The sequence below is a fragment of the Dendropsophus ebraccatus genome, chromosome 12 (assembly GCF_027789765.1).
Source record: "Dendropsophus ebraccatus isolate aDenEbr1 chromosome 12, aDenEbr1.pat, whole genome shotgun sequence".
Lineage (NCBI taxonomy): Eukaryota > Metazoa > Chordata > Amphibia > Anura > Hylidae > Dendropsophus > Dendropsophus ebraccatus.
In genome coordinates, this window is record NC_091465.1 from 53,623,130 (window position 1) to 53,633,664 (window position 10,535).

The following is a 10,535-nucleotide window of genomic DNA, read 5'->3' on the forward strand; positions in this document are numbered from 1 at the left end:
TCTTATTTTTGGGAAACTGGGTATCATCATGGGCCTTAAAGGAGTAGTTCACAAAAAAAAAATAACTGGTGCCCAAAAGTGCCAGAGAATTACTTTTACGAAAAAAATCTCCAGTACTGTATGTCCTGCAGGAAGTGGTGTTTTCTGTCCAGTCAAGACAAGCTGTCCAGAGCAGTAGCAAATCCCCATAGAAAACCTCTCCAGACTGGAAAGAATACCACTTCCTGCAGGACATACATCAGATGATAGTACTGGAAGACTTGAGATTTTTTTTTAATAGAAGTAAATTACAATTCTTGATTTGAAAGAAAACATTTTTTTGTGAACTACTCCTTTAAAAGATGACTGTGCCTTGCATATACCACAGTAGAAACTGCAGAGCACTGCTCTTTGATTTCATTGCCTACATGCATACATATAATCAGTGTGCTCAAAGCCTGTACAGCAATTCACATCTAGTACAGAGCAATTTAGCTACAGTTGGTGCCGGACAGCCTACATCAGTAAGCATATGTATGTATCTGCATTCCATATTACATGTAATGAAACATGCCCCAAACTCTATGACATGTAATGAAAGACATCCCAAGTTTTTTTTTGGTGTGTAAAAAATTGGAGGCATAAGGAAGTACATATGAAGCCTCATGAAGTAGAAATGGAGCCATAGTTAAGCTTCATACAAATTGGTGCCATTTGTGTAAGGCCTTATTTTCTGATGTAGAAATAGGCAGTTTTATATGAAAGTATGCTGTTATAATTTTACGCTGCCACAAAGATATCTATCAATGATGATGATTTGTATTTAAAGGGGTTGTCTCACTTATTATCCAGAACTCTGTGGGACAATCTTTTATTATGGTGGGCCCAAGCTGTTCTTGTATTACTGTAGCTGCAGGGGAAATGTCTCCCGAGCCATCGCTTCCTCTGGCTAAATCAAATTTTCGCTTGAGGTGACTGGAATGACAGCCAATTGCTGCAGTACTTAATAAAAGATTGTCTCTGGTGAGATGGCCACTTTTACAGGGGTCTCAACTAACAAAGTAAGACTGCATTCACACATTCCGCGTTCCTCACAGAACATGGACGTGGAATGCATGTAACTGACTCTCCCCCGCCCGGGCAGCATCTGTGATTAGATACTGAGAGCGGGGGAACTGTAAAGATATGCCCTGCAATGTAATGACAGAGCCGCACGGCTGCTTCATTACAGCGCGGCACATATCTGTACAGTTCCCCCGCTCCCAGTATCTTATCACAGATGCTGCCCAGGCGGGGGAGAGTCTGTTACAGGCATTCCACATCCATGTTCCATGAGAATGAATCCTTAAACTTGTAGGGCCCATCAAGTTATACATCTTTGCAAATACATTCACTTAGCAAACTTGTCTCTCCTGATATGCCACTTTTTCTCTCCCATTGTTGACAGCTCATTGTATAGCTGACTGACTCCAACTCTGCTGTAAAAGTCTTGGTCTGGCTGATATATATGTGTGTGTGTATATATATTAGTTAGTTAGTTACAGTATAGGTCAATAACCCAGGCAGTAAGCTGTCAACAACGGAATGGAAAGAGCAGGCATATCAGGAGAAGGAGGCAAGTTTGCTACTGTAAATTATTGTATGTGCAAAAACATTTAACTTGAGATGGGAATAGTTTTAGTTGGTGATGGGAATATCCCTTTAACAATGCGGTAATATACTTTGCCTGTAAATAACCCCATTACTTACCTAGTTAGTGTCTGCAGCATTTCCTTGCAGCTCCCTCACGTGATGCCTGCATATTGCTATATGGCTATTCCTATCTTATTGTTTTACTCTGAAACTTGCTTCAAGCAAATAAGCAGGCAGCAAAAATCTGGATGACAGATTGTTGTACAAGTGGTCTCTACACTTTACAAATGTTGTGTAGCATTCTTGTAGATGTTAGGTTGTGAGAAGCACTTTTCATCTTTTACCAGGAGGTGAAGGTTGGCACAATAAAACCTGCAATGTCTATATTCTTCTAAAGACCCATTTACACAGGCCGATTATCACAAACTAGTGTTTTAAGGAATGCTCATTCAGACGATAATCGTTCTGTGCAAATGGTTCCGCTCATTGGATGATTTGATCTCAGCACAAAAGATCATTTCTTTGTGTAATCAGGAGATATGCGGACAATAACAAGGAGTGTTAATGCCCACATGAACGATCCAGTAATTGTTCATGCAGCCCGGCTGCATTATCTCCACAAAGCATGATAAATTGTGCAAATGTTTGCGTCCTCGCATGCCATGTTAAAGGACCCTAAGGTGTCAAGTTGATTTTACTGTTTTCCAGTTCTTGTCTTAACCCCTAGACGACCCTGGACGTAGGGTTACGTCATGGAAGTCTGTCCCCAGACGACCCATGACGTAACTCTACGTCCTGGGTGTTTCTCCCGCTATGAAGCGCGCTCCGGAGTGGAGCGCGTTTCATAGGAGGTGGGGGCCGGCTGCAGTGAGCAGCCGGGACCTCACCGGCGCGACCGCGGCGTTTAAGTGTAAGTGACAGGGACTCCCCTGTGACTGCGGGGGTCCCGATCGGTTAAAACGTACCGCCGGAGGTCTCTCACCTTCCTCCGTACGGTCCGTTCGGCGATCTGCTGCACTAAGCCTGCACAGGCAGGCTCAATGAGCAGATCGCCTATAACACTGATCAATGCTATGCCTATGGCATAGCAATGATCAGTGTATAAATCAAACTAGTGTATGTAAAAGTCCCCCAAAGGGACTTCAAATGTGTAAAAAAAAAAAAGTTCAAAACACTATTACACTACCCCAAAACCCCTCCTCCAATAAAAGTTGAAATCACCCCCCTTTCCAATTATATAAATAAAACATATAAAAATAAATAAATAGATAAACATATAATATAGCGTAGCGTGCGTAATTGTCCGATCTATTAAAATATAACAAGCGTCATTGCGAACGGTGAACGGCGTAGAAGAAAAGAGGGAAAAAAGTGCTCGGATTACCGATTTTATGTTACATTATATATTAAAAAAAATCTATAAAAAGTGATCAAAACGTCCGATCTTCACAAATATGGTATTAATAAAAACTAGAGATCATGGCGGAAAAAATTACACCCCATACAGCCCCGTAGGTGAAAAAATAAAACCGTTATAAGCGTCACAATAGGCCCATTTTATTAATATTTAATTGCCAAAAAAAAGGATTTCATAAAAAAAATACATATATAACATTAGAGAATCTGTGTAACCTGCATATGGTTGTGTTCGGACTGACCTATAGAGTAATAGTATCATGTCGCTGTTACCATATAGTGCATTACGTAGACACAGGAACCCCCCAAACGTTACCATATTGCATTCTTTTTTACGATTTCACCTATTTATATCTTCATAAATAATATATTTGGGATTCCGTCATACATGTTATGGTAAAATGAAAGACGCCATTACAAAGTACAACTATTCCTGTAAAAAACAAGCACTTACATGGCTTGTAGATAGATAACTGAGAGTGCTAGAGCTCTTAGAAGGGGAGGAGGGAAAAACTAAAACACTAAGATCAAAATTTGCGCGGTCCACTGGGTCATTTTGGGCCTGGTCCTCAAATGGTTAATGGACAGTTTGAGTGTCCATTTACACAGAAAGATTATCTGACAGATTATCTGCGAAAGATTTGAAGCCAAAGCCAGGAACAGACTATAAACAGAGATCTGGTCATAAAGGAAAGCCTGTAAGTGTTCCTCTTTTCAAATCCATTCCTGGCTTTGGCTTTAAATCTTTGGCAGATAATCTGTCAGATAATCTTTCTGTGTAAATGGGCCCCTAGAATGCAGTGTTGCATGTATATTTTTTTAAGGACATATTAATTCCCCATTGACAGTGTGTGTTTGTGTGTGTGTATTGTTTCCATGCTTTTTATCTCATTGACTATCTTAGATGCATCTTTACTTGAATTGAGATGAATCTGCATGGTGTATGTGTTGACTTGGTGGCTGTCACAGTCATTTAGGAGTCATTTATGAACCAATTGCAGCTTATATTACTATGTATAAACATCTAATACTGCATTTTTGGAACACATTTAGTAGTGCATTAGTGCAGTAGTAAATAGTCTCCCTGTCCACACCATACACTGCAGCTTTACCTGTTGGGTGTTACCACAAATTTTAAGTACAAGCTCCTGAAGACACAAACACACAGATCAGATTAGGGTACAATGATTAGAAACTAAAAATAATATGAAGCCTTTAAAGGGGTGTCATCTCATAAAACTCCTTTTACGTATGCCTGACACATTAAAAATCTTTAGACACTAGCAGATTATTAGATTATGTGGGATTCTGCCCATTGTGTTACATACAGATGAGAGGCCTCCTGTGTAATTTGTGGACATCCATAATCTGTAAAGCCCGTATTCCACGGGTCGTTAAGAGGAGCAAACGAGCACTGTCAGCGCTCGTTTGCTCCTCGTTCCCCGCTCGCTGCCGCCGCTATTCAGCGCGTCGGCAGCTAGCGGGTGAGTGCGGGAGGGGCGGCGGGGAGCTGCGGGGGGGGCTGCTCGGAGGATCGCTGATCGTCCGGGCAGCCCATAGGATATAGCAGCGTCTGCTGCCGACGCTCCTATTCAACGGAGCGACGGCAGCAGATCGTTGCTATATCAGTCGCTTGTTTTTCAACATGTTGAAAAACAAGCGACTGCAACGATCAGCCGACATGAACGATGTCGGCTGATCGTTGCACTCTATTCCACGGAACGATTATCGTCCGTAGCGGTCGATATCGTCCGAAAACGAACGATAATCGTTCCGTGGAATAGGGCCATAAGGCTCAGCTTCTTAGCTGTTCTATGCTCTGGCTATGTATCTGCATAGAGCAGGGTACCTAATACACATAATAACAGTATAAGCCATCCACCATCTCTTTTGCTAAGTGACTGTCACCACAAGCTGTCAGTAAGAATAAGTATAGAGAATAAAACTATGTATGTGGTGAGATGGTGGCATTTGGTCTGACTGTTTGCCATCTCCATCTTGCTACTTTTCTTAGTTAAAGGTCCATTTGATGATGTAAAAATAGTATTCCATATTGTAATGATTGCAAACCGCACACAAATCCAAATAAAGAAGCAGTACAGGTCTGTACTGTTCTACTGTTCTTGTTTCATAAATCAAGTAAAAGGTATCTGTGTGAACTAAATTCACTATCTCATGTGCATGTCAATCACTCACACAGGTGGTGTGCACTCTCAGTTGCGCAGGCTGCCACTAGCCCGTGTATGTATATCAGCATAAAATATAAAAAGTTACTGGAGTGCCGTACAGGTACGTATGCTATAGTTCCTTATGATTCCAAGGTTAAAAGAGAGATGGACTCACGTTTCAGTTGCTGAAGTATTTTCAGTTTTATTTTCAGGGATCTTGGCATGATGTATTCATACTAATCACTTGCGGGCTCTCTCGGGTGTGCATAGAACGTAGTGGGCGTTCCTTACTGCCGTGACGTGACGTTTCGGGGTGGACCCCTTACTCATGCGTATTGGCTAGTAGGACGTGCTCCTCCTTATTCACATTAGCCCGGCCCCCTACATGTCGTCACTAAGAAAATAATACAATATAAGTTATACAAGCATAAATAGTACAAAACTGTATGGCATCAACGTAATACTTATAATGAATTCATGCTTGTGTATATAAATATAAACATGACCATGTTCTGTTCTAGTGGCCAAGCCTATGTTATAAAAAGTAAGCCGGGGATCGATCTCTATTGTTGTTACAGGAACGGTTTAAAACTGCATATTTCATTTAAAGAGTCACTGTCGTATTTTTTTTTTTTTTTGCAGAAATCAATAGTCCAGGCGATTTTAAGAAACTTTGTAATTGGGTTTATTAGCCAAATCTGCCATTATCTGCATGTAAAAAGCCTTTTCCCAGGTCCCCCCCTCCTTCCTCTTTTTCATCCACTCTGAAAAATCTGAAAATTGTGACTTGTTGCAGGAGACGTACCCTGTCTGTTCTAGGGAGAGGGGAGGGGGGAGGAAGAAGGAGGGAGTTAGCCGGCAGCAGAAAGCAGATAACAGAGGATTACAGGCACGGAGCTGGGTGACAGCTCTAATCCGAGCTCAGACAGGTCACTGGTGACTGTCACAGGAGATATCCCGTGAGGGATTTGTAGATTAACTCTTTGTTGTCCTATTTTGGTCTTTTCTTTAGCTCTCTCCATAGGAGAACAATGAAGACAGGGGGGAGAGCTTCAAACTGCTTTTTCATGATAAAAATGCATTTTTCGGATAATAAACCCAATTACAAAGTTTCTTAAAATCGCCTGGACTATTGATTTCTGCAAAAAAAAAAAATTCACGACAGTGACACTTTAAGCCTTGCGGCTCTAGACTATTTAATGTTTTGATCCAATAACATTCTCGCTGTAGCAACTTTTTCCTCACTTCTGTCTGTGTGCCACTCATATTTACTTGTTCCAATATTACCCATTTCAACTCATATACATGATGTCCCATTAGTTTAAAATGCCGGGCTACTGTAGTTTCTCCATATGTTTTTTCTTCTTCCTTTACCTCTTTTTTTTGCATATTTCCTTATTAATGCTCTATGTTCATTTAATCTGATTTTAATTTGTCTAATAATTTGGGTAATATTGGAACAAGTAAATATGAGTGGCACACAGACAGAAGTGAGGAAAAAGTTGCTACAGCGAGAATGTTATTGGATCAAAACATTAAATAGTCTAGAGCCGCAAGGCTTAAATGAAATATGCAGTTTTAAACCGTTCCTGTTACAACAATAGAGATCGATCCCCGGCTTACTTTTTATAACATAGGCTTGGCCAATAGAACAGAACATGGTCATGTTTATATTTATATACACAAGCATGAATTCATTATAAGTATTACGTTGATGCCATACAGTTTTGTACTATTTATGCTTGTATATTGTATTATTTTCTTAGTGACGACATGTAGGGGGCCGGGCTAATGTGAATAAGAAGGAGCAGATCCTACTAGCCAGTACGCATGAGTAAGGGGTCCACCCGAAACGTCGCGTCACGGCAGTAAGGAACGCCCACTCCGTTCTATGCACACCCGAGAGAGCCCGCAAGTGATTAGTATGAATACATCATGCCAAGATCCCTGAAAATAAAACTGAAAATACTTCAGCAACTGAAACGTGAGTCCATCTCTCTTTTAACCTTGGAATCATAAGGAACTATAGCATACGTACCTGTACGGCACTCCAGTAACTTTTTGTATTTTATGCTTGTTTCATAAATGACTTTTCAGCTTGTATACATGGGCACTTCATCTGTCCGGTAAATTGACTGGTAAACCTGCAGTATATGTATGTTTACTGCAGACTTTCTACAGCCTACCAGCACACATGTATCACAGCTTCCTAAGAGACCCAAGATACCCTGTTGGTGTACCGGTACCCTATAACTTGTGTACAGAAGAAGTGTTCATGCAGACAGGTTCTTTGTGCATATTTGAGTGTCTGACGATGTAACTCTGGCCTGTGTCATTACTTGCACTGAACTCCTCTCTTATCCTCTGTAGCAGATATCCGATTTTCTCTCTGTACCCTTGTTGAAGGAGGTGGGTGAGAGTGTGTCCACAGTATTCTCTGTATTTTACCGATTTGCATTTACAGTTGGGTTATTCTTCAGAGCTGTAGCTCATTGTGTTTTTATTATCACAATTTTTTAATATCAACAGATGTTTTCTTTACTTTCTTTTTTTTATTATTAAAAAGGCAAGTTGCAATTTAATAAAATAATCAATCACTTCTGTTTCTCTTTAATAGAGTCCAAACCCAGCGCTAACCTTCTGCGTCAAAACTCATGATCGGCTGTATTATATGGTAGCTCCTTCACCAGAGGCCATGCGGATTTGGATGGATGTCATTGTGACAGGAGCTGAGGGATACACACAGTTCATGAACTGATACAAAGAAAAGTTTCAGCACTCCTTACTGTTACGCTCCTCAGGAACCACAATGGAATTGAAAAAAGAAAATAATGCCATGTATTGTATTGTTAAAAGGACTATATAATAAAACTGTTTCATTTTTATTGGTTTGTACATTCTTAAGGTAAGGTATTCTTCTATATATTGTCATATATCAGGTTTTATCTCCATGTATCAATAGCTTGTGCTAAAAAAGAAAAACTATTGGAGGAAACTAGAACTAACTATCCTATTGTCTTCTGTAGATGTGTACTACTAGGGCGATTTTGTGTATATGTGTGTGTGTATATATATATATAGAAATATCAACAAGGAAAACTGGTAAGCAAGTCCAACGTGAAGATGCAAGATATTCACAGGACATTCAAGCTTGGAAAATTGTAGAGACTTGATTGCGCACTGTATGTGTTACCATTGGATGTGTTAATTCTGGAAGTGTTTATTGATTGTCACATGAAGCCATTTTCCTCTCCCATACATGTGAGCTTCATGTCATTGTGGAGTAAAGTGGAAGGGAAGACACATATCCCTCGTAATATGTAAGTCAAGACCTGTTTCTGATCACTTGTATGTGCAATATTGTGCCAACGAAAGAAAGATGGACATCCTCCCATGGAAAATAAAGACCCATTGACTTTAATCAGGCAACAAGACAATATCTTGTATGGTGCTTTTCTCTGTAGTCTGTCCTGTCATACTTTGACATTCTACATATTTTAGCTTTTCATTATTATATATCTAAAAGTAGACATACCCTAAATGACATAAATGACATACCCTAAAGGATGAAAGGGAAAAAGCTTAAAAAGGACATGAACCCCATGTAATGGTACCAGCTGAATCCCATGTTTCATTGCCATGTGAGTGCAGCTATAGATTGTGTGCTTACTTTATCCAGTTTTATTAATAGAAAAATAGAGTGGTATTTTTTTTAGGCTTATACCATGTTAATGATCTAAATGGGTATTTACATGCCGTTTTATATCTGTATATTTTTTAATATCTAATTATTTTCGAGTTCCTGTGTTACAGTAATGCAGTCTCTGAAATGACAAGCCAGCCATGTAGAAGCATCATGGCAGCAACAGATACATATATAAATATATATATATTATATTATTACAGAGGACACCTTTTGTTGTGTTAATCAGTTATACCACTTGTGCCTTTATCTTGTATTCAGATAAACAGAAAACCTTCAATGTACTTTGCCTAAAGAACAGCAAATTCAATAGCCATCTTCAGGTTCAAAGCAGGATTGTTCATTTTGGTTTGTTTTTTTTCTGGTTTGTTGAGGCTCCCTTGCTGGCCAGAGAGAATCACTGAATGTAGATACACTACAATGCTTTTATGTGTCAGAGACATTTTAACACCTGTATCTTGTTGACAAATCATGTGGAGAGTAGAATGAGTAAATGTATTCCATATTTATGCCCAGTCCTAATCATATCACATTTATTCCTAAATAAAAGGGAGGTGACCAAAAACCTATTGTGAGTCTTTGTTTTATTTTAGATAAGATGGAACCTTCTTAATCCTCTCTGGAATATTTAAATAGTAAATTTTAAGTCAGAGTGTCTTTTTTGGGTTACAGTTGTGGCCAAGCTGAGGGTTTTTCTTTTTCGTGGGTCAATAATCATAATTGTGCAAATGTGTGTTTCTTGCTGATAGCCTGTGTAGTTGGATTGGACTTCAAGGGAACCTTTTTCACTTTCATGCAGCTGAAACCATGAGTCCTCTAGACAGTCCCTGCTGCTTCATCGCACCCTACTAGCTTTCATAGATCCCTTGCAATCAAGGACGGCAGGGCACACCAACTAGCAATACGCTTTATGCCAGCCAAAACATGCCACATGCACTGCTGGCAGGGCCGGGACAAAGAGTAGGCAGGGGTAGGCGATGGCCTAGGGCGCAAAACTACAGGGGGCGCAGTCTGGATGGGTAATTAATTTTCTTACCCATCCATCCTGTCCCCCGCTCGCCCGCCAGCCCACCCTGCACTGTAACCAGGGCCGCATTGACGGGAGTGCTGTAGGGGCCAGGTGACTCACAGAGAGGGGACGGTGCTGCTGGCTGTATACTGCATTGCTTAGTGAGAAGAACAGACTTTTACAGAGCTGTCCTTCTCACTAGGATGCAGTCTGGGGTCGTGCTCCCTCCCCTGTCAGCAGTCTGTAGGTCTCACCGGCTCTCACCTCATGGCTTCAGTCTCCTGTCTGTGCAGGACAGGAGGGGGAGGGGCGGGAGAGCATAGTGCCGGTGAGGAGGATGACAGAGGAGCTGCAGGTGCTGGGAAGATAGAAGGAGGTCCCTCATGAAATGTAAGTGCCTGCATGGGAATGTGTGTGTGAGAGTGGATGTATGCATGTATGTGTGAGAGTGAGTGAGTGAGTGTATGTGTGTGTATCCCTCCCAGTACTTGCTGGCAGTTGTAGTGTTGTCACAGGTTAGCTGTCAGCCTGTGACAACACTACAACTCCCAGCATGTACTGACAGCTAGCCTGTGACAACACTACAACTCCCAGCATGTACTGACTCCCAGGATCCCAGTGCATGCTG

The 10,535-nt window shown here is 40.8% G+C and overlaps 1 protein-coding gene across 16 annotated transcripts in view; it reads left to right on the forward strand.

The window, feature by feature from the left end:
* The window catches only part of PHLDB1 (pleckstrin homology like domain family B member 1), a 158,500-nt gene extending 149,047 nt beyond the window's left edge, over positions 1-9,453 (forward strand). For 11 of the 16 annotated variants that reach the window (XM_069948946.1, XM_069948938.1, XM_069948940.1 and 8 more), the window contains 2 exons: positions 7,566-7,604; positions 7,813-9,453. In XM_069948946.1, the coding sequence (XP_069805047.1) occupies positions 7,566-7,604; positions 7,813-7,953 (180 nt within the window). In that variant the 3' untranslated portion in view covers positions 7,954-9,453. The remainder of the gene's footprint in view (positions 1-7,565; positions 7,605-7,812) is intronic. The other 5 variants (XM_069948939.1, XM_069948941.1, XM_069948944.1 and 2 more) reach the window with 1 other exon arrangement.
* The last annotated feature ends 1,082 nt before the right edge of the window (positions 9,454-10,535 follow it).